At 39.7% G+C, this 24,878-nt stretch overlaps 1 protein-coding gene across 1 annotated transcript in view; it reads right to left on the reverse strand.

Annotated features, from left to right (window-relative positions):
- ROBO1 (roundabout guidance receptor 1) overlaps positions 1-24,878 on the reverse strand; it is a 321,775-nt gene that overhangs the window by 50,446 nt on the left and 246,451 nt on the right. The window contains exons 10-17 of the mRNA XM_044441909.1: positions 22,711-22,916; positions 20,057-20,138; positions 19,746-19,914; positions 19,487-19,653; positions 17,432-17,553; positions 12,488-12,719; positions 8,340-8,461; positions 734-905 (exon numbers count right to left, since the gene is read on the reverse strand). Coding sequence (XP_044297844.1) covers positions 734-905; positions 8,340-8,461; positions 12,488-12,719; positions 17,432-17,553; positions 19,487-19,653; positions 19,746-19,914; positions 20,057-20,138; positions 22,711-22,916 — 1,272 coding nt within the window. The remainder of the gene's footprint in view (positions 1-733; positions 906-8,339; positions 8,462-12,487; positions 12,720-17,431; positions 17,554-19,486; positions 19,654-19,745; positions 19,915-20,056; positions 20,139-22,710; positions 22,917-24,878) is intronic.

Consider the following 24,878-nt stretch of genomic DNA (forward strand, 5'->3'; position numbering starts at 1 on the left):
CAAAAATATCAAGGAGAATGCACTTAATATGTACCTATTGTGAATGATACCTTCAAATTCACTATGTAAGAAAACTTTCCTTTTTCGGTGTTGGTTTTGTTTTGGATTAATATAATTCAAAATAAATATTATTAAATATGTTAAGGATCATAAAAACAGAGAGATACTGACATTACTTGCTGGCTTGGAAAGGTGACTTGAAATAAAGTTATTTCAGCAACTGAAAAGAATCCAACAAAGAAAGCGTTACACTAGATAAGACTCTAGGAGATGCATAAGCAGTCTTATGTAAGCTTTTTACCTGTACTGAAATGTATCTGAGTGGAGGCTGTGAAACTGATTAATGTAGTGGCAGTGTGAGCCAGAGGGAAACTTTTTCTTTCAAGATCTTATGAAGAGCAATTTATTGAGATATTTTTTGCAAAATCATGAGGGGAAGAGATGATACCATAACTGAATGGCAGGGAGATGGAAAGCAGTGGCAAATATGGTCAGCCTCATGAACTGACAGCATTTAACCATCCAGTCAAAAACATAGCCAGCAAACAGCAGGTGGAAAAGGTAGAAGTGTTCCTGCAATCTGTCTACATTGTCAAGCTTCTTTATCAGAACTGAAGTCTGTTCCGTGATTCTGTACTGTTTGTGATCAGAACAATGTAGAATATTTGGCTTTCCCCTATTCCACATCAAACCCTAAATATAAACAAACAAATCAGAATTACAAATACCTTACCTAACTGAATAAATTGAGGCTCACTTTTCACTCCAGCTCCAGCTCCAGTACTTGCTGCCACTTCCACACTATATCGAATGCCAGGAACTAGGGAAGGGATTACCACAGAAAATGTAGAACCATCCACTGTCTTATTTATGTGGTATCGACTTTCATTGCCAAGGCACCAGACCTGTAAGGAATAAAAGAATGTTCATATGCACAAGCTTTACAAAAAGAGATATGAATAATGATATGAAAAATGCCATATGGTATTTTCTACTTTACATAGCAAGCTGGATTCAGCTAAATTAATAGATCTGTTGAAAAAACTGTTAACAAATTCATATAAACACCAATAAAAACAAATCATTTGAATTAACATGTGAATAAGGTTGCTAAGTAACCTGATAATATACAACACATCCTTTTCCCCTTCTATTTTTGAAAATTCTGAACAATCCATATGTTATTACTGGAGAAAAATTCAGTAGTTTACAACTGTGGGAAACAAATTAGCATATGCCTTTCCAGAACTCCTTGATACAAGTTCACTGGAATTTTACTGCTTATCCAGTGTACAGAAATACAATTTGATCTGTAGCACTCATAACAGACCTAAACAGGAATAGACATCATACTTCATCAATATGTGCCACATTCATTTAGTATATATTTCAGGATTCATTTCAGTCCTACTTTTCTACTCAAAATGATTCAAAGTTTGTAGCAATATACACATACATACAACAAAGCATTAGAAACCCACAGCATTAAAAGCTCAAGCAGAAAATGAACACAGGAACAACATCCATTATTATGAATCATTATTATTATTATTATTATTATTATTATTATTATTATTATTACAACATTTCTATGCTGCCCCTTGCCAAAGCCTCGGGGCGGCTTACAACACAATAAAATACATTGAAATACAATAGCACATAATAAATTACCATTAAATACAAAAATACAAAAAATACATTGAGTTACAAACATAATAATATAAAATTAAAATTATCAGTATAAAATAAGTAAATAAATAATATAGGAGGAGAAAAGAGAAGGAAGAAGTTGCCCTGGCCAGATCATATATTTTAACAATTAAAATGATGTTTAAATAAAAAGGTCTTTACCTGGCACCGAAAAACCAGTAACGACGGTGCCAGGCGGACCTCTTTGGGGAGTGAATTCCATAGGTTGGGCGCCACCGCAGAGAAAGCCCTCCTCCGAGTATTTACTCTCCTAATTTCTTTCATGGAGGGTTCCTGGAGAAGGGACTCTCCCGCAGATCTCAAAGGGCGGTCGGGCATATACGGACGTAAGCGCTCGTTCAGGTAGCCCGGACCCAAGCCGTTTAGGGCTTTATAGGTCATAATCAACACCTTGAATTGGGCCTGGGCTTCAATGGGCAGCCAGTGAAGCTGATGGAGGACTGGAGTCATGTGAGCATAACGCCCCGTCCCCGTCAGCAACCTGGCAGCTCTATTTTGCACCAATTGAAGTGTTCGGACCGTCTTCAGGGGAAGCCCCACGTAAAGCGCATTACAGAAGTCTAGGCGGGAAGTCACCAGCGCGTGTGTCACCGTCGCCAGGCAGTCGTACTCCAGGTAGGCGCGCAGCTGATTAATCAGCCGAAGCTGAAGGAAGGCGCTCCTTGCCACCGCTGTCACCTGAGCTTCCAAAGAAAGCTCCGGGTTGAGGAGTACTCCTAAGCTGCGGACCTTATCCCTAAGAGGGAGTGTTGCACCATTCAGGACCAGGTCAACTCCACCCTCTCCGAAGCCCGATCCGCCAACCAACAGGACCTCCATCTTGTCTGGGTTGAGTTTCAGTTTATTGGCCCTCATCCATTCCATTACCTCGGCCAAGCACCGGTTCAGCACAGCCACTGCCTCACCTGGATTAGTGGAAAACGAGAGGTAGAGCTGCGTATCATCAGCGTACTGATGATTCCGCAGCCCACACCTCCTGATGACCTCTCCCAGCGGTTTCATATAGATGTTAAATAGCAGAGGGGATAGAATGGAGCCCTGTGGTACTCCATGGCATAGCTGCCATGACGCAGAGACATGGTCCCCCAGCACTACCTTCTGGAATCGACCGTTGAGATAGGAGCGGAACCATTGCAAAGCGGTGCCTCCAACCCCCAATCCCGCTAGCCTATCCAGAAGGATACCATGGTCGATGGTATCGAAAGCCTCCGAGAGGTCCAGAAGAACCAACAGGGATGCACTCCCCCTGTCCTTCTCCCTGCACAGGTCATCGTACAGGGCGACCAAGGCAGATTCAGTACTGTACCCGGGTCTGAAGCCAGACTGAAAAGGATCCTGATAATCAGTTTCATCCAAGAGTGCTTGGAGTTGTCCCGCCACCACTCGCTCCAACACCTTGCCCAGAAACGGGATGTTGGCCACAGGTCTATAGTTAGTGGCCATCTCTGGATCCAGTGACGCTTTCTTCAGGACTGGTCGTATTACCGCCTCCTTTAAAGGGGCAGGCACTCGACCCTCCCTCAGAGAAGCATTAACCACTTCCAAGATCCAGGTCCCAATCCCGTGCTTGGAGTTATTTATTAACCAAGACGGGCAAGGATCCAATAGGCAAGTGGTGGGACGTACTCGTCCAAGTACCTTGTCCACATCATCAGGCCGCAATAATTGAAATTCCTCCAACAATTTTGGACCAGACGGTAGCATTGGCGTCTCCCCAGAGACCTCTGATTCATTAGTGGAGTCCAGCTTGTGACGAATCTGAGCGATTTTCTCCCTGAAATGCCTGGCAAAGTCGTCACAGCGGTCCTTTGAGGGTGGCATCGGATCTTCCTTAGGACCCGGGCGAACCAGGCCTTGTACCACTCGAAAAAGCTCCGCCGGACGGCATTGTGAGGAGGCAATGGAAGCGGAAAAAAACTTCTTTTTCGCCGCCTTCACCGCCACAGCATAAGCCCGATAGTGGGCTCTCAAGTGTGTTCGATCAGATTCATCCTGTGATTTCCTCCACCTACGCTCCAGTTGTCTCCCAACCCGCTTCATCGCCCGCAATTCAGGTATATACCAAGGGGAAGAGCGGACTCTGCCCGGTGGGAGAGGACGCTTGGGAGCGATCGTGTCCACGGCCCTGGTCATCTCTCCGTTCCACAGTTCGACCAGAGCCTCGACAGGAGCACCAGTCTTGTCAGCTGGAAACTCCCCCAGGGCCTTCAGGAATCTATCTGGATCCATCCGGCTCTGGGGGCGGGCCCATACAATCGGCTCCGCACTCTTATAGAGGGAGAGGCCGCTCTTGAGCACAAACCTCACCAGGAAGTGATCTGACCATGACAGGGGAGTCAAACATAAGTTCCTCACCCTCAGGTCATCCTCACCCTCAGACCACCCTCTTCCTGCCCCGTTGAGAAAACCAGGTCCAGAGTGTGTCCACGTTCATGGGTCGGGCCGATGACGTGTTGAGACAGGCCCATGGCCGTCATAGAGGCCATGAAGTCCTGAGCCGCCCCGGTCAGTCCAGACTCGGCATGGAGATTGAAGTCCCCCAGGACCAACATCCTGGGGGTCCTCAACACCAGGTCCGAGACGGTCTCTGTCAGCTCAGATAGGGAGACTGCTGGGCAGAAGGGTGCACGGTACACCAATAGAATCTCCAATCTGTCTCGTTCGCCCAACACCAAGTAGAGGCACTCCAGCCCTGGCCTCGAAGGGACCGGAAGACCCGTGAGAGAGATGGAGGCTCGGTAAACCAACGCGACTCCCCCTCCGCTCCCTTCTGGGCGTGAACAGTGTTGAACCAGATACCCGGGTGGGCACAATTGGGAGAGGGCAACATCCCCTCCCTCTCCCGCCCAGGTCTCCGTTATGCAAGCCAGGTCGGCCCCCTCATCCACAATCAAGTCATGGATGAGGGAAGATTTATTATTGACCGACCTGGCATTGAGAAGCAGCACCGTCAGGCCCGAGGGGTGGTTGACAAGGCTACCTGGCACCCTCTGGCTGGGGGCAGAACCAGAAGGAGGGATAGGTGTCAGCCATCTGTCCATCCTTCTTCATTAATAGTTGTGGCAAAGGCAAAGGCATGGTTTTCAATGGTCAGGCCAACGTCCTTCGAGAAGAATGTCTAAAAACTCAGTGTCATAACAGCAAAACATCTGTCTCATTCTCAGTCACCTATCCTTTTAAAAGTGTGGAGACAAGAAGGAAGACCAACAAAGTTGATGCCACAAAGGGCAAATAGACATAGGGGGGAAATGCTCTTATTATATCCCACTTCTAAGCCACTAAGGCTTTAAAGGTCAATAAAAGAACTTTGAACTAAATTTAGAAACAAATTGGCACCCACTACAGGAATGGCATTAAATGTTCTAACTTGTAACTCCTATTTAATATCCTTGTCACTGTATTTTATATCAGCCGAAGTCTCCAAGTTCTCCTCAAACACAGTTCCACATTTCCATTATGCCGAAGACAAGTTCCTATTCATTATTTAAAGACATTAAGCTAATAGCAGGGATAGGGAACATGTGGTCTTTTGTCCAACTCTATTAAAAGAAGGAGGAATATGTTGTTGGACTTTAGTTCCCATCATCCCTTACCTTTGGTTATACTGACTAAGGCTAATGGTAGTTGCAGTACATCATTATCTGAGGGCCACATGTTTCCCATCCCTGTGACATAGTTGGGGAATAGTTTGGTGGAAGCTTCAGTTAGTTGTGTCATTTATATATTTATTTTGATTTCACAACATGTATAAATATCTTGATAGCTTTAAAAAATCTGGAGTGGTGTACAAAAATACAAAAGAATAAGCCCACGCAAATTTCAATTGCACCAATAAAACAGAGGCTGGCCTTTCATTCAGGAAAGGTTTCCTTAAAGATTTGAAAGCCAGTGTGTCATAGTGCTTAGAGTTTTGGATTGGGTCTCTAGTTCATGTAAATCACCAAGTCAGTCATAGATTCTCAGTCTAACTACCTTACAAGGTCATTGCTGTGGGGATAAAATAGAGGATAAAAAACCTTGTAAATCAATCAGATTCGTTGCAAGAGGAAAAAAGTGGGGTATAAAGGTAATAATATGATGATGACAATAGTAATTATTTTATCAGATACTGAAAACAACAATATTGGTGCTTATTGGATAGTAGGTGATAGAGAGGTACATGGGAAGGGAACACATACAGTATATTAAAATTTCAATGACTAAAACTCTAGTGAGACTCAAAATGGACAACAGAGCCCATATGAAACACCTTAACCTCTTCTGTTACCAGAATCCTAGTAGCCTGTGGCCCAAAGGCTGAATATAGCTGACACAACTTCCCCAACTGGTCCACCAGCCACTTCGCATGGCTCAACTCTCTCTCCCCAGACAGCAAAAAGTTGTTATCTCCAATCAGTTTTTTCCTGGTTTGTGTACCAGTTTTTTAGTGCTGCACAGTGAGAAAAGGGTTCTTTTTTCACCACAGGGCCGAGAAAGGCTGAGAAATTGCCCATGGGGAGAAAATTCCCTGTTCCTCAATTTTTCTGCCGTTCATTGCCACGGAATGATAAAGGCATTCCTTGTCACCCTGAAAGCACAAAAACACAACAAACTGTCACTGGAGGAAGACAGAAATCTCATTCATCTGTACTTCACTGCATGTCCATGCAAGGCTGTCTGTGTGTGTGTGGGAGGGGAGGGGGATGGAGAGAGAATGGGGTGAATGGGATGTGTGTATCTGCCAAAGTTTGCTGGAGCTTTTTTGCATACTATTTGTAATCATTTTAAAAAGCAAACTTGTAAATATAAATGATACTAGTCTTAGTGCATGCATGTGTGTTAGGGTGAGGCTCACTGTGGCTGCTGTTTGGGTTATATTGGCACTCTATGGCACTGCAAGTAGCTCATGGCTGTTATACCCTTATAGGTGGGAGCATCACAAGAATAGTGCATGACAGAAGAAGGGCAGCTGGCAAATGGTAGATTGAGATATTTTGATGGATCTCAGGATGATTTGCAAAAGATCACCAAAGGTTTCTGACTTCTAATTGTATATCATTAGCAACAAAAAGGGGCTTAGATGGAAGAAAGCATGGGCTAAAAAGATGGAACTGTTTTTTCCTGTGATTGCTCTGTGAGCTCTGTTCTGATATTGAAAAGGGATTCCTGGGATAAGCATGTGCTCTTGCTTCTGAAATCCAGGAGTATACCTACTTCTGATCTGAGCCACTATTTTGCATGTCACTTAGTTGGTGGACCTGGAGTTCTAGTAAAAAAATAAAAAAATTAGATCCTGCAAATCTGTTGTCTGCCCATCCCTGTTATATGACATGCCAGTGTGGTCTAGAGGTGTTGTTTTCCTTTATTTTTGCATTCCAGGGAAATGCAGTAATTGAGAAAGGACTCTGAAGAATCTGATGAAAAGTGGTTACTTTTCTCAATTTCCTTAATAAATATTTGTAATAAATAATTTTCTTCTAACTATCCCCCCTCACTGTCCACCACATGCACTGCATATAAAGCTTAGAGGTCTCACAACAGCCCATTGATCTGATGAAATGGGCTATGGTCCATAGCATCTTATGACAGCATAAATTTGTTTGCGCAGACAAAACTCTTTAAGTGTCATTGCAACGTACTGCAGGTTGCTGATAATTTCCAGCACAGTGGACATAAATTACACTGAATTATATGACTTAATGCTGAATGATATACTAATCATGCCTGGTGTACCTATGTGTGATTATTTTTGCTGTATCTATGTGCGTGACTCCAATTCAAATTGGGATCATGGCGCTTGGTTCTGGGTAGGAGTGTGGGAGTAAACCTTCTGCTAATATCCCTTGAAGAACACCCACCTAACCCTCTCTGTGTATGGCATTTATACTTAGTGATATCAATATTAGACATGCATGACTACCCTTCTGTTCATTCTTCTCTTCAGGTGTTCAAAGCATACATGTGCATGCACATGCACACAAAATCCCATTGAGGGGATTCTCAAGTGTTTGATATGAATGCTCAAAAGATGCAATTTAGCCACCACCTTCTTTTTCCTGGCAGTTTTTTTTTCCCTTCTCCAAACCAAAATGATCCTTACCTTATGGGAGAAAAGCAAGAGGCAGGTCAAGACTTCCATGTATATAGAAGTGGTTAATGCATATTGTTAATACATAACATGAAGACAAGTATATTGATGGCATAAAAGATACATATCAATAATTGCTCGTAACAGCACTTTTGAAAACCCTCAAACTTAATCATGCTCTTACCCTGGTTTTGTAGCAATCTTCACTGAACTAGAATGGCTTATTTGTGTAATATGAATTAGTCCAGTTTTTCAACTTACCTTTGTCATTCTGTACTTGACACAGGCACCATTCCCATTTAGTTTATGTTTATGATTGTAGAAAGAATGTAAGCAGCAGGATGGTGAATTATGACTACATACTTTCTTTATATCCATGTGATTATGCACAAAGAAGGTAACATAGTTTTGCCTTCAAATTCTAAGAAAAAATAACTGGGAAGGTAATGGGTGATCATTTCATTGTACTTTGATTTTTACCACCAGATGGAGCCAAGTAACCACAAACTAGTTCTCTATCAATAGCTTGCAAGTAGTTTGCCAGGACAGAGCTCAGTGTTACCTTGTATTCCTGAACCATTCCATTCTGTGTGTCCTCTGGAGGAGGCTGCCAAGTTATTACAATTGCAGTTCCATTTCCATCATTCTTGGTTACTGATACACTTTGTGGAGGAGCACTTGGAGCTTTTTTGTGGAAAGAAATATGACCGATTAAGTTTATTTTTCCAGTATCACCCTGAAACATGGCAACTAGTTCTATATGTAGATAAAACATATTATATAACACAAAAATATAGCTGCAATTATCTGAAGAAAATAGATGAAGAACACAATAATGTAAGAGAATCTGGTCTTGTTTAGCTTTTTTTAAAAATACAAAAAAAGGCTTCTAAAGGTTTCTTCAGTATGTTGCCTCTGATAATTTTTGTGCTGATGTGATTTCAAATGAATACAATGGAAATAAAGCTATAAACTGAATGTGTGAAGATCTGAACAAGAATTAACTGCATTTCAATTTCTGTAATTCAAATGAATACAAATATACTATGATGAACATGGACAAACTCAGGACAACTTATGGGGCTTCTTAAAATCTCAGCAGTCACTATTTGTGTATTTCCTTTATTTTGTGTTGCTTTCCTTACGAACCCTTTTAGAGAAATGGAGGCAGCTGCATGCACACCAGACATGTCACCTTGAGAGATGTTCTGGCTTCCTAAAGCAGGTATTCAAGATGTGAAGGAGAGGCTACTGAGACTCATCAAATTAACTGACTACTAACCTTTCTTGCTGATCCATGCAGAAACACATGATACAGCCAGAAGAACTGCTGAATAGTTCCATAAAGTCTATAATGCTCAAGGTATGAAAGTGAAGGAACTGGAGACATTAGTAATGCTTTCATTAGTCTTTCCTGTCCAAGGTCAGGGCATTGGTAAATAAAGATAGATACTGAAAATGCATAGCTATGCAGTTGGTGTCATCAGGGAAGGGAGTAAATAGGGGATATTTCTTGTTTTTCTTTTTCCATAGTATTAGAACTCAGGATCATCCCCTTGAAATAAATAGGTGGGACAATCAGGATATATAAAAGGAAGTCCTTCACAGACTGCAGAGTTAAATTATGGGGTTCACTTCCACAAGATGTAGTGATGGCTAGCAGTTAGGATGGCTTTAAACAGGCGACTGAAAAAAATGATGGACGAAAAGGCTCCCAATGGCTACTAATCCCGATGGCTACATGTTGCCTCTGGTAGCAGAGACAGTATGCCTATATATACACCACTTGGTGGAGAACCTCAGTATTGGGGCACTTATATCCTTGTATGAGCAGCCAGTGGCCACTGTGTGAACAGAATGCTGGACCAGACAGAGCATTTTTCTTGTCCAGCATGGCTATTCTTATGTATTTACTGTAATAGCAATATGTATTATTGTTACTCCTTGAGAATAATAGGGAACTGAGTTATGGGAACTGAGAAGAATGTTTTTGGCAGGGCAGGAATGTCCCTAACAGACTGCTTTAAAGTACTTCCTGAAAGGTGGGGTAACTTGATAACTAACCACTTACACAAATAGATTACACAATGTGCAAGCTGATAGACAGAACAAGGAAATTGGGAAGGTACAACAGCCTTAACATCTGATGTCTATGCACTAATACATAGAGAACAGGAAACGAACCAGATGAGAATTTGAAATTATAATACATGATGGAAGTATGATGTATTAACTATTGCTGAGACCTGTGGTGTCAGAACCTTGATTGGAAGATAGCCATGTAAGGGTACAACCTATTAAAAAAACAAATAGCAAAAGAGGGGGAGTATCACTAGATATAAGCAATTACAGAGTTGTGTAAATCCATGATTCTGAGAATGGTGAAACATGTTGAAAACATATGGCTAAAGAAAGAGGGGAAAAAGAAATAAGAGTGATGTCGTTGTGGCAGTTTACTAGACTCTGCAGAGCCAGCTGGAAGACATGAACAGAGCCTTCCTGGGAGATAACAAATGAGGTATTTCGGTCTCCTGACACCTGCTGGAAGTCTGGTTCTGCAAATAATGCATCATCAGGAACCAGTGTGGCATGGTGGCTAGTATATCCGAATGGGGATCTAGAATATTTGGATTGTAGTGCTCACTGGATGACTTTGGGTCAGTCACTCACTCTCAGCCTAACCTACAGGGTTTTTGTTGAGAGGCTGAAAATGAAGTAAAGAAAGACAGTTAAACTGCCTTGGATTTCTTGCAAGAGGGAAAAATGAGATATAAATGCAATCTAAGAACCAAAACAACATTCAACAGATTATAAACTGTCTTCCTGATATCTTCATATCTTAGCAAATGTAAGATAGTTCAAAGGGATCTGATCTCCTAACCAATAGGAAATACATGCTAGATGAAGTTAGATGACTGTCATCTTGGAATTTGTGATAGAAAGTGCTGCAAACACTGAATCTTGCTGGATATGGACTTTGGACCTTAGGAAAGCCAATTTCAAACAGCTCAAATAACAATGGGGTGAGATTCTATGGCTAGAAATTTTGATGGAAACAGGAGTCCGATGGATAAGCAATCTTGAAAACTGAAATACTGCAGGTATAATGAAACCATTTCCATGACAAGGAAAATGGTGAGGGAGGGATAGGCATTTAAATAAGCCTGTGTGGTTGCACAGGCAGCTAAGATAAGCTGAAGGAAGGACATATTGGAATACCAAGTGAAATACAATAAAGTTGCCCAGATATGTAAATATTGTGTCAGGAAGGTGAAGACCTAAAATGAGCTGATGCTGAGCCCTGGTTTGACAGCACCAGTGGATGCAACAGTGTAATGCAGTAAGCTAAGAAAGCGAGCGTAATTTTGTGTTCCATTAACAGAACATTGCATCAAGGTCATAAGTAGTAATCATTCTTCTATGTGTTAGCCAGCTGCATGTGGAGTACTGTGTCTGGTTCTGGGCATCTTGTTGTAAGGAGAGCACTGACAAACTGGAAGACTTCAAGAGGTAGCGAGGAGTATGGATAGCAAATCCTATAAAAAATGGTTGAAAGAGAAGATTAAAGGGAGACAGTCTTCAAATAGCTGAATGAAGAAGAATGGAAGAATAAGAAGCAAAAGTGGTTTTCTGTTGCTCCAGAGGTCAGAACCAGAATCAATGGGTAGAAATTGGAGGTAAGTAGATTTTGCCAAAACATTAGAGGAAGCTTCCTAACCATGAGAGCTGTTCAGGAGTGGAACAGATTTTTCCAGGAGGTGGTAGATTTGATGGGGCAGGAAAGAGAGGACTAGTTGATTCCTTTAATCTATAATTAATATTTATTTATTTATTTATTTAAAACATTTCTATGCCGCCCCCATCACAACAAAGCCTCGGGGCGGCTCACAAAAAATACAAAAAAAAAAAAACATAAACAATAACAATGTAACAATTTAAAAGAAAAAAAAGATTTAAAACCCCCAGTGCATTCTCAGCTAATTTAAAATCCTAATAAATACAATAATTTAGCAATTAAAATACGTTTTAAATAAAAAGCTCTTAGCCTGGCGCCAAAAAACAAATAATGACGGTGCCAGGCAGACCTCTCTGGGGAGTGCATTCCATAGATGGGGCGCCACCGCAGAGACAGCCCTCCTCCAGGTACTCACCCTCCTAATATCATTCACAGAGGGTTCCCGGAGAAGGGCATCCGTTGCTGATCTCAAGGGATGGGGAGGGGAGCTAAGTGGTACTTATTTTGTGTTCTTCTCTTCATTCATCATCTTTTAATACACTTATTCGAAGTAGTGTAGATAGGGAGTCCTCTAATGTGTCATTTTCATTCCTTGAACTAGAGTACTTTGATGGTTCCTATGGTGTCAGTTATATACTTCAGACAATAATTATCAAGTCTCTGAATTTGGCACAAGTCATTTGTGACCAGTCCATGAACTTGGCAGACATGCACACACCCAGCATTAAAAACAGAAATTCGCATAATATCTTTGAGGGGATTTTTCATTTAAATAGTTCTGAATATTTACTTCTGTGTCAACAAACAAATCAAATATTGTTCAGCCCTATGCACTGACATTTTCTTTGGTAAAGGTAGCTGTTCCAATGTTAAAAAGCACTTCAAAGAAAATCAAATAATGAACATACCAGGGAGAAACAAGCCAAAGGAATACTTCAAAAAGAAAAGATGAAGACAGCCATGCTACTACTTGCCTTCTTCCAGAGTTTTAGCAAATTTCACTTCACTATCAGCTCCTTGAAATTCATTAAAAAAAGGCCGAGCCTTAATTTCATAGTTCACTCCTTTTTTGAGTTTTGGAATGACAACACTATTTTTCGTTGGCGTCCTTACTTCAAAAATCAACCACTCTGACTCTCCTTGAGAAGCAGTTGCTGGCCTGTACAAAATTTTGTATCCCTGAATATACTGGGATTGTTGGTCAACCTATCAGTGGAGACAGAACAGCCTATTAATTGGTTGGCAAGTATCAACTGGAAATAGTTTTATGTGTCAAAATGTAATATAACCATGGCAAATCATGGAACACATTCATTTATGCATGTTTCATTAAACTGATATTTAACTCGTTTCAAATGACAAGCAGGCTGAATTTAACTGGGCTGTAAACAACTAGTTAGGGAACATTTAAGGAATAAGATTATATAGTTATTCCATCTATATAACTGCTTTCAGTTAGGCTATTTTTTGTTTCTACATTCCTGCTATGTCAAATTAGAGACTGCAAGATTGAAACAACTGTAATTTTAGATCATGCTCCAGATAAAGCTGTGGGTTATGAGCTAGTTTTGAAGCCACCCACTTTGTGTATCTTGCTTGCTTTGGACAGTACAGGAAGCGACACATGAGTAATTAGCCAAACTGCAGAGCATGCAACCAATGAATGCAAGAGGAGAGTGTGTTCTCATTTTCAACATAGAAGCAGAACCAAACTTGTTAGGAACAGATACAAATTATCTACAATATATTGTAAAAATCCCCTAAATTTCCAAGCACATCACATTGTGATGGGTGGGGAGGTTGGGTGGCTGAGGCAGTTGGATGGTCAAGAAATTTATTTATAAATAAATAAAACTTAATATTTGACCACTTGTCATCTTACCTCATTAAAGGGCAGGAACAGATGTACAATAGTAAAGATCTTTGAACTATGAAAAAATGAGGTGGTATCTATGCAAGCACTAAGTAATGTTCCAATTAAATGTTCTGAAGAGTACTAGAGAGGTTAGCAGAGCCCTGTTTGTTTCAGTCCATCTTACTTAAAGAAACTGCAGTCTCCTAACTGTATATAATGCTGTTGTTTAATTTCTGGTTCCCTCAAAACACATGCATTTGATAAAATAGACTTTAGACCAAAAAAGCTTATGCCATAATAAGCTTTTAAGGTGTCACAAGAGGCTTTCCCCTGGATGCAGCAGATTAAAAAGAACAGCCAATTGGCACAATCTCCGTTCTGCCAACTCAAGTTGGCTTAGTTAAATATAGTCAGATTAAACAAATATCTTCCTCTTCTCTCAAATTCTTAGCTGGAGGCATTGCACGCTATAGCTCATGATGTCTTACAGAACCAGTTAAGATTCCCATACTAAAATTTAGTATTAAATAAATACTAAAATTTATTTATTTATTTATTTTTCAATTTATATCCTGCCTTTTCCCTGCAAAGGGCTCAAGGCAGCTTACATTATTTTCCTCCTCCATCTTATCCCCACAACAACAACCCTGTGAGGTAGGTTGGGCTAAGAGTCTGTGATGGCCCAAAGTCACCCAGTTGGCTCCATGACTGAGCGGGAACTAGAATCCAGATCCTCTGAGTCCCAGTCCCATGCTCTTAACCACTACACCACACTGGCTTTCTCAGAAAAAAAAAAAAACAACAGGACTTAGAACTTCTTATGAACCTGATAAATTTAGAGCATCATTCATTATCATTTAAGCGTATTTTTATAATACCTATTATGTATGTCGTCAGTGTGAAGTAGTGTTAGGATCAAGGGACATGAGTTCCACACCCTTCCCACCTGATGTAAAGAAACTCAGCACATAAATTTTCCTATTCATATACAGTGATAATGAACCAACAGTTTCTCACCCATGGGAGTTATATAGTTTAGAAATGTACGTGACATTTACAGAGAAAAACATGCATGCATAGAGATGAGTGCATTTACCAGTGATGGTTAGTATAGTTATACCTAGTACGTGGTGAATTGAGATGTTGCCTTACTTTGATAAACAAGTATTTACTTATTCATTCATTTCCCACTTTTTTCCTGCAAAGTGGCTCACATAATCCTTCTCTTCTTCCTCCCCATTTTATCCTCACAAGATTCTTGTTACGGCTAGGCTGATAGTAAGTGAGAGGCCCCAAGTCACCCAGTTTCTTGGCTGAGTGGAAACTAGAACCTCAGATCTCCTGAGTCTAACACCCTAACCACTTTGCCACACTGGCTCTCAATCGAATGTATCTTGTCTATAAATGTAAGCATATCAGAGTAATCACTCTCAGTTTCATTAGGGGTTTTTTCTTAGGGGAGGTGGTGGTTAGGTTTATAAATCTCATTCCTGGTTGCCACACTTAAAAAACAAATTGTATAAAATTACAAAAAAAAGTTTTGTTTTTTTAAAGTCATGGTCAAACACTTTACTAGTAGCTGTTGTTGCGCACATTTTGCTCCTGTTCTATTCTATTCTATTCTGCTTTATTTCTATTCCACCTCATAGCCAAATTTATTTGTGCAGTGTACAACAATTAGTAAAATACAAGATAAATTAACAGTTAAAACATTTTAAAAACCCCATTCAACCACAATTTGGAACAACCAAGTCAAGCCTATACTGCTAGGCCAGCTAAAAACACCTGACAATATTCTCCATCCCATGTGCTGTTTGGGTTTGTAAATGCCTTAGGAATTTACAAGAGTGCAGTCTTAACCTGGTCGTGAAAAGATAGTCAAGTTGGTGCCAGGTAGGCCTTGTTGGAGAGATTGTACTACAGTTTGGAGGCTATCAGAGAGAAAGGTTTCCTCCTTATTGCTACTAACCAAGCATCCCTTGCAGATGGCTTTCATAGGAAGGCCTCAGTTGTACTGTCTGGACCGACTGCAGTTGGAAGAGCTGTTTTGTCTGGTATTGTGATTCCAAGCTGTGTAGGGCTATATAGGTTAAGACCACATTTCAAACTGGCTTTGGAAGCATACAAGCAGTCAACACAAGTGGGTCAGAATTGGTGCTATGTCTGGACTTTCTGGTCCAAGTTATTAATGCTGCGCTTTACACAAACTTCAGCTTCAGGGACAGCCCAAGAAGACCACATTCTAGTAATCTAATTTAATGATCAGCAGAGAATAGATTACTGAAACCAGGCAATCTCTGTCTAGACAGGAATGTAGAAGGCACTCCATGCTACTGAGGCTACCTTGGTCTCTAATGACAAACAAGAGGCCACCGAAACTATGAACCTGCTCCTTCAAGGGGAGGACAACCCCATGCAGGGCATGCTGAGCACCCTCCATCTGATCAGAAGAACTGCCTGCTAACAAGATTTCAGTCTTGTCTGGATTCAGAGTTAGTTTGTTAGCCATCATTCCATCCATTATCACAGCAAGACACTGGTTTTAGCACATCCAGAGTTCACCTGCTGAAGAGGAAAAGGATAAATACAGCTGATGGCAATACACCCCAAAGCTCTTAATTAAGAGCTTAATTCAAAGCTCTTAAACCACTTAATGGTTTCATGTAGATGTTAAATAGTGGGGTGGAGGCGAGAGGACGAACCCTTGAGAAACCATATAGTGGATAATTCTCCAAGCACCATATTCTGGAGCTGGCCCTCCAAGCAGGATTGGAACCACTGCAATGCAGAGTCCCCATTCCCAGCTCAGATAGCTGCCCCAGAAGGATACCATGGTCAAAGATACAAAAACCTGCAAAGAGGTTCAGGAATATCAACAAGGTCAGAATCACCAATCTCTCCTTGGCATAGGTCATCATACAGGCCAACCCAAGTCAAAACCAGGCTCAAACCCTGATTAAAGTGGGTCCAGATAATCAGTCTCATCTAAGAGTGCCTGGAGCTGATCAGCCACTACCTCCTCAAGGACTTTTCCCAAGAAGGGAACATTTGCCACCAGCCTAAGTATATTTGAGTCTTCTGTGTCTAGAGGTTTCTTCCCTTCTCTTTAAGGGAGCTTGCAACCACTCTTCTCATAAAGATCCACTGATCACCTTATTGGCCCAGCTGGTTGTTTCTGCTATAAGCCGAGAAGGACAAATATTCCATATGGATGCGGTGGTACCCTCCATCTTGCCACATCCTCAAGCTGAATCAAATGAGACTTTATTATATTTATACCCCCCCTTTTTTTGTATGGAACCCAAGGTAGTTTAAAGGGTCCTTCTCCTCTTCTCAAATATATATATGGATCTGATTAAAATGTAGAAGCTACTTAACAGGAATTTTGGCCCAAGCCAAACAAACACATTGAGAGAGGGGGGGAAGGAGATCGAATTTTTGAATCCTGGTTTTATTACTTGAAGTTACTTTCCCTTGTTTTAACTATATTATGAATAAAAATAACACATAACTTGAAAATTGCACTGATTTGCCCAGGTTGTGTTAAAAAAGGTGCTTAGAGCAGTGTTTCAGTATTAGAGCAGTCATACTGCACCATAGTAACTTCGTACACTTCGTTGTGCATCTTGCATTCAGAGTAAAAATACTGAATGGAGGTCAAGTATTGTTTCCTAAGTAGTAAAAATCAATTCTTGTGAACTGGCTTTTCCCCTAAACTTTAATTGCACACATTTACTTAAAATAGTTATAATAATATTTATTAAAATATTACTGGGTATTATTAAAATACTTAACAGCCAATAGTTTTCAGTATGGCTTACAATATGTTTCAGATTTTTTTAAAATCTAAAACAAAATGTACAACAACCCACCGACAGATTAAAGCTGATCCACAGACAACCATTTTAGATTCCAGAAATAATCTTATAAATATAAAAATAAGAATAGAACTTTTATAAACAGCTTTTCCCATATGCTTATACTTTGTCAAAAGTATGTTACTGTATTTCAATATGCTTTCAGGAGCCTTCTTTGTATATGCTATCGTATTTTGGTTACTTACTGTCCAATGAACTTCAATTGAGGAAGAAGAAAGAATTGTGGGATTATGGAGATGTAGAACGACATCACCCAACTCCCTCTGTACTTGCTTGTGATCCACACCCTGGCTTGTTGGTGGAACATCTGCAACAATTTGAATGAACTGTTATAAATTTAGACTTCCAGCATATGTGGAAAACGTCTGAAAGAAAAGTCTAATCCTACCAGAGACAGAATGTTAACATGAAAGAAAATACGTTTTGGTGGGGTGGCAGAAGCAAAAAAGCAGTATTTTCTGTTTAAAACAAGTTGTGCAAGGAGGACACTGCCTGTTTTAAAGCTAAATCACAGTCCTAGTATGCAGCTTTTATGCTACTGCTGCAACAACAACAAAATTAGTAGCTATGTGGCGGCACAGTGCTAGAAATTTCAGGGTGGCAGCAGACTGCAAGGATTCCATATAATTTAGAGAATGAATATCCTCGTAAGTCTTTAATCGCTCAGTCACTGGCCTGCCTGTTTACTAGCTCAGGTCACTACTTACAGTGTTCTTTTTTAACACCTTTGTAGAATTCAGTTCATGATCTTTAAACACTTCTGTAAGACTGATCAGGTTATGTAACTATAGCAATATGTACACAACAGGCTATGACTTGGAGAAGCAATTGTGAGTGGAATTGCTTTTGCAGCACTTCAAATAAAATTGTCCCATGTAGTACTTTCACCAGAACTCTGCTTAAGTGACAAAGCTTTTCAGCTGCCTTCTACCCACTTCAACCAGATACAAAGGAGGATAAGGGGGCCCTCTGAAGTGCCAGGAGCTTGGTGTAACTGTATGCGTTAGCTCTGGCATGCAAATTGTGTGAACAGAAATTCCTATTCATTTCTCCAGGGCACAATTGGATTCAAACCTATGTGTCCTTTCAAAATTCCATAGTTCTACAAAAAGATAGGTCCTGTGAGAGGTTAAATGTGGTTAAATTCAGCATTTAGTACACAACAAACATAACAACCCTATAACTCTAAAAAAATAGGGAGGGTGAGTATCAAGAAATATCAGCGCTACTTTAATTCTGAAAATTATTGTCAGCTTTCTTGTTGTTATGAATTGTCAGGTTGTCTCTGACTAATGGCAACCCTACAAATGAAAGCTCTCCAAAATGTCCTTATCATGACATCCCTACTAAATTCAAGCTGTGACTTCCTTTTTGAGTAAATACATCTATTCGGTCTTTTTTTCTTCTGCTTTCAACTTTCCCTGGCATGGTTGTCTTCTCCAGTGGCTCTTTCCTTCTTATGATGTGTCCAAAGCATGAAAACCTCAGTTTTGGCATTTTTCTAGAAGTCAGAGACAACTTCATGGCACTCAACAACAACAACAAAGAAAACAATAATCTTCAGAATTAAAAGTAACATTGATTTTTAATACTCACATCATAATTTTTAGACAGGCATAATTGTATTTTGTCAAAATATGCATCATAGAACTTTGTTATTGGAGTTTTTAAATAATCTTTGGAAAGCCATTACCCAACCAAGAAGACAACATTGGGTTAGATGGAATAATTATCTGCCTCACTTTAAGGCAGCTTCTTTTATCTTACACCTGATAAAGTGGTGCTGCATTTTACATAGATGTAAAAATAGTTTTTACTTTGGCTTTTGTGTCTTCAGATTTTGCTGGATGGAGAAGGACCTGACTTGACTAATGCCAATTCTCATCCATGTTATTATTAAGCATTGTGTAGCTAATTTAGAAATTAATAAGTCTATGCGGTAGACCAGTTTCTGGGAGAGAACTGTGCATTTGTCCAGAACTTGATGTTTGCAAAGTTGTAACTCCTATGTCTGATGGGACAAAGGATTCAAATTAAGAAGTGGTTCGTTCTTATTTAGTGGAATATGCTTTGGTTAACACATGGCTCTTTCTTGCATGTAAAGGAACTATTTTGTGTTGTCGTTTTTCATCATTAGTTAAAACTGCTGAATCTGCTTCCTTTCAAGAAGCACCCATATCCAAACATCAATTCAAGGGTGCAATGGTCACCTTTAGCTCATTTTTAAATGTATGTTTTACCTTGTGTTTTCACTGGATCAGATATCTGGCTGGGATCACTAATTCCATATGCATTAGCAGCCCGTACAAGGAACAGATAAATTGCATTTGGTTTCAGTCCTTTAACTGCAAATGTTTCTGTTTTCACATTTTCTGCTACAGTTTGCCAGCTGCTGCCAGCTGCATGGCTAAGGATGAAGCACACACACAAGTTAGTGCAAGCTTGCATTTTAAACAACCTAAAAACAAACAGAGGCAGATCACATGAAAGATGTTTTACCTGAAGGCCTCTATTATATAAGAGGTTGGTGTTGCACCAGAATTCAAATTAGGCTTCCATGACAGCATTACGGTATTTCTGCTAACATCAGTAACTTCAGGTTTTGATGGTGCACTTGGAATCAAGTTAGGGTCAGTGGGTCTTGGTGGCTGCACTGGAACTCCAAATTCTAATGGTGATAAAAGGCATATAACATAGGAACAGCAGCATACTCACATCAGTTTGTTTAATTTATTACATAAACAGAGAATGACTCTAATTGCCTGCATTTATGGTTTTGCTGCCATCCAAAAGAATCTTGATTGATTTACCTTGGACTTCAATATAAGCATTCCATGATGCCTCACCACTTGGAGTGGAGGCAATGCAGGTGTACCGACCAGTATCACCCAGCTGAAGGAAAGAAAATAAAATAAACATTTGAAATAAGCAGAAACTCACTCATCAGTCTGTGTCCCCAGTATAACTCATTGTGAACACTCAATTCATTAAGAAAAAAGAAGGCACTCAAATGAGCTGTTTAACTCAACAAGCCATGGTGCTGGGAGCAGAGCTTCCTCCTTTGACCATTCAAAAGCCATGGATTGTTTTCTTTGCAAAGTGTTCTTTATTGACCCAAAAGCACTCTTTTAGTACTCAGAATGAATCTGGACATGTACAGAACAGTTTGTTGAACCTAATCTGGAATTCACTTTCGGGGTGGAGGTGGTTCTGAAAGCCAGCACACATCTTTACCATGTGTCTATCCTCTAAATGGGCCATTCTGCTCTGCTGATGCTGCAACATGGGAACAAGAGGTGGGGCTGCCTGAGCTGTGTCTGAGAAATGCCCATGTTCCAGGGTCCCTCCCACCAACTGTATATCTTGATTACTGCCTGAAACTCCCTGCCCACCTGGGGAGTCTGGACTTGAGATAAGCATTTGCATTCTCCCATCCCAGTGTCTTGGCAGGGTCCCACAACTCCACAACTCCATCCCATTCTGCTTCACATTATGATTCTGACTCCAGTTCTGATGAATCCCAGCCAGCAGTCCTTGAGAATGAGCATCCAAAGCAGCCATCCTTCTCACTCCCAACACATGGGTTGTTTATGAGTACACGGGAAAATGTAGGCATGCTGGTTCCCACCAACTTCCATTTCCATGAACACCACAATTCTCAGTCATTGTTATTATATTTGAAACTGCAAACTCTGGATTGTTTAGGGGCTTCCTGTTTCTTATGTAGCAGTACTAACCCAGGAGGACGGTCCTGGCTTTTGTGACCATATTTGCTGAGTCTGTGGTAACATCCATTTCCTGCACTATACCACACCATCAATGGGATACAGTATGTCTCCCTGGTGTGCCTATTGATTAATGTTGCTGGATAACATATGTGATTTTCCTTCTCTGGAGTTTCTTAGAGGCACAGAATACCACTGGTCTGTTAGGTTATCAGGAGCTGCTGGGACCTATCCACGGATCTTGAATCTAATTCTGTATATCTGGAGTTTTATTTCCTTTCTAGTGTCACAGAATAATGCATTTAACTGTTACCATATCATGAAGCATGTTCCTCTACCAAGTTACATTTGCCCAGAATGTATCACACTAATGCAGAATGACATATTCAAGGACAGCATAATTCTGAAAATCAGATGCTTTTCATGTCAGAGGCTTAAGAATTTCATGGATACCTTTAACCAGCCACTGTTGAAAACAAGGTTCTGGATTAGAATCACTTTGGCCTGACTTAGCCAGGCCTTTCTTAAATTTGGCTATGTTATGGTTGACTTCAAATGTATACTGGAAGTTTATTTTAGAAGCTCTTAAATTCTCATGATCAGTGGACCTGGGTTAGACTACTTATCAAACCCATATTGTTCTGGTCCTAAAATGACCATAGAGATAAAATCTCTCTCAGGCATTTTTGACATATCATAAGTGAATATCAGAAAGTGACATATCATTCAAGTCTTAAAATGACTGTAGATAAAAGTTATATCAGGTCTTGAAAAAGCTAATTAAAAACTTGCACTACAAGATAGATTTGATATAAGTTCAATTTTCTTGTCCTTATCATAATATTTTTGAAGTGATTTAGATGAAATGAATGCATCGAATACAATCCCGCAACGTAAGCCCACCCGTAATCACAACTAAAGACATATGCAAAGCAATTGAACCATTCTGAAAAGGCAAATCTTTTTTTTAATACACAGAACATGCCAGAAACACAAATTCATTACTGGAATGAAGAGTTGCATGGGCATGTAACTGCATAGTTTCAGGTACTGTATTGTACAAAAAGATGTCTTTACCTTTGGCCTAACTTTATGACTCAAGTTATCCTAAGGCAAAAGCTTCCAGCAAGTAAGAACAGGTGTTCATATGACTTGCAAAAACACTGTTTGCTACAACTTGTCTCAAACAAATAATGCATTGACCATGAAAGCTTCTAAAAGCTAGCTCAACATTTGAGAATAGCACTCAATCAGCAAGCATATAGGTGACAAAAGTACAGAAGTACAAGAACCACAGGAATAACTACCAGTTGAAAATATGAATCATAATAATATTTAAAAACTATTAATAAAATAGTTAAGATATCATGGGATACAAAAACACTGGACCTCTGCTGTTCACATACTTCGCTATGGTACAGCCCTATAGTAGACTTACAAAACATCTATGGCTAAAGCCTGTGCAATTATAGGTACTATTTCCTGGATTAATTTTTATTAGAAGAATTTTACTTATGAAATCTGAAAGAGCTTGCCAGTGGCACTATTATAATCAACGGTATTTTGGGAATTCAGCAAAAGCTATCTCAATAAGAAAAGAATTAAATAAAGATGGTGTTAAAACAGTTATTTAACATTTCATTAATTTTGAAATTAAAGATAGCAACATTTAGGGCCTCAAGGCAAATACTAAAGAGAAGTAAAATATGAAGAAATGTTTAGTTTCAATTTCAAATTACCTTGGCATATCGAATCTGTAATGCACCAGTTTCCAGCTGCTTTATTCGGGAATCCTGTGTAGAAATAAGGATGCCATCTTTTCTCCAGAGAATTGTGGGCATTAGAGTGCCAGTGGCCACACAGCTGAGTACTAAGGTACCATCCACAGCTACAGTTTGATTTACAGGACCCTGTCGAATGACAGGGGGAGGTCGGTCTGCAATTACTAGCAAAAAAGCAGAAGGGAGGGAAAAATAAAGGTTTCTCTAATGGGTGGCTTTTTCAGAATTCACAAGAATCTAAAGATATGTAAATAAGTGATTAAAATCCAAGATGTGCATTATACAGGTGATAGTAGTATGTAGTTCAACTATAGAATGTCCAATTTTATTATTTATATAAGAGGGAAAATACCTCATGCATTTGATTTTTCCTCCAATTCCTTTAGCTCCATTAACTTTTGAAGAGATAAAGCTCTGAATTACTTGCCTTCTTTGAAATATGTCCCTTTCTCTGTTTTTGTGTCTCACCAAGCAGCATGTCTAACTTATTAAAGAGTGGTAATTCCAGGATCTTTATAAATAAAGGTTGCCAGAATAAAGATAACTCAGCAGAAATCCATCTATAGCCTATACAGATGTGTCAAAGTATTTCTGCTTCCAAGAATTCAGATACTGCTTAGGTCATTAGCAATGAGTGAAGACAGCAAATATATCTAAGGTGGCATCACAGCTGATTAATGATTTTTCACAGCATTCTCTTAATACATTCTTACCATTTAGGTTTTAATTCTTAATGTCAATAATAAATCAACTTAAATTACCTTTACATCACATTAAATTATATTATTGCATTGTACATTTGTTCTGTGAACTTTATGATTTGTTGATTTATTGATTTGCTGAATTAATACAAGCAGAAACAAAATCTGTGATGTCATGGAAAGCAGATATTGATTTATACCATAAAATGACCAGAAAAGCAAATGGAAAAAGCCAAATACATTTCTGCAAATTAAGTTCTGGGTATTATGGACCTTTCAGCTCTTTGTGTCACTTTATACAAAAGGCTTGAGCTTGATACCTGAACTATAGCATGATTTCAGTATGTAAAATACTTTTGCTATGGTGATTAACACCATCGCCATGCTCATATTCACTTCATCAATTTTACCCACTAATATGGGGAAAACACATCTCCCCATATAAATTAAATGAACCTCAACTATAAGCATCATCATTAAATGACACCATCAACTTGACAGGCTTCTGGCTTCATTCAAAAATTCTCTGTAATATTTTCCAATTGATGCTGCATTTCTCCTTAGTTCCTTTTCCTGGGTAGCCTTTTGGCTGGTGCAAAAGTCGTAAGAATACCCAGGCAAAGTTCAGACATCCCAGTCTTAGTCCAGCAAACCACAGATCCTTCAACTAGAAATGCACCCTGCAAGGTGATAATACTCTAGCTTCTCAAACCACAGCCTTCTGTGATGTCTGATCATCTTAGCTCTGTAACTTGGCTTGCCAACAACTTAAAAGCCATAGGCTCCATATAGTTTTAATGGATGCTATCTGTTTGTATTGAATTTTAATGCATTTGCTGTGTGAGCCAGCCATTGAACATGTGTTCTGATGCAGGTATATATAGTAAGTAAATAAGAAACGGCAGTATCCCGGTTAGACATTACTGGCAACCCTGACTTAAGCTCGCAGCTTCTTTGCTGAAGGCAGACATCTGGCAGGAGATAGGAGCAAGCAGGCATTTAGCTAATTCCAGAGCCTATACACTGGTATTTTCCAAACTGAGATTGTGATATCTGAACTGAGCCTTGGCATTTATATAGCTCATTTCAGAAATTAAAAACTGTGCATGTACTTTGCTTCCACTATGTTACAGCCCTCTGCAGTGGAGTGAAAAATAATGCCCTATTTGTCCAATGTCCACAATAGAGGAACAGCGAGCTGTGCGGGGACAATTGTTCCACAGTGTAATTTAAAGTACCAGTCTTCCATATGGCATATTATTTTATAATTAAGGTGATATATATATATATATATATATATATATATATATATATATATATATATATGTTGCTTAAGAGATATTTTATAAAGTGCCTAGGATTTCACACAGCAGAAAACTCAGTATAATTACTTTTTATTTGGCTGGAACTATGCATTGAAAGGCA

Source organism: Varanus komodoensis, unplaced genomic scaffold (genome assembly GCF_004798865.1).
Source record: "Varanus komodoensis strain SLA01 unplaced genomic scaffold, ASM479886v1 scaffold4, whole genome shotgun sequence".
Classification (NCBI taxonomy): domain Eukaryota; kingdom Metazoa; phylum Chordata; class Lepidosauria; order Squamata; family Varanidae; genus Varanus; species Varanus komodoensis.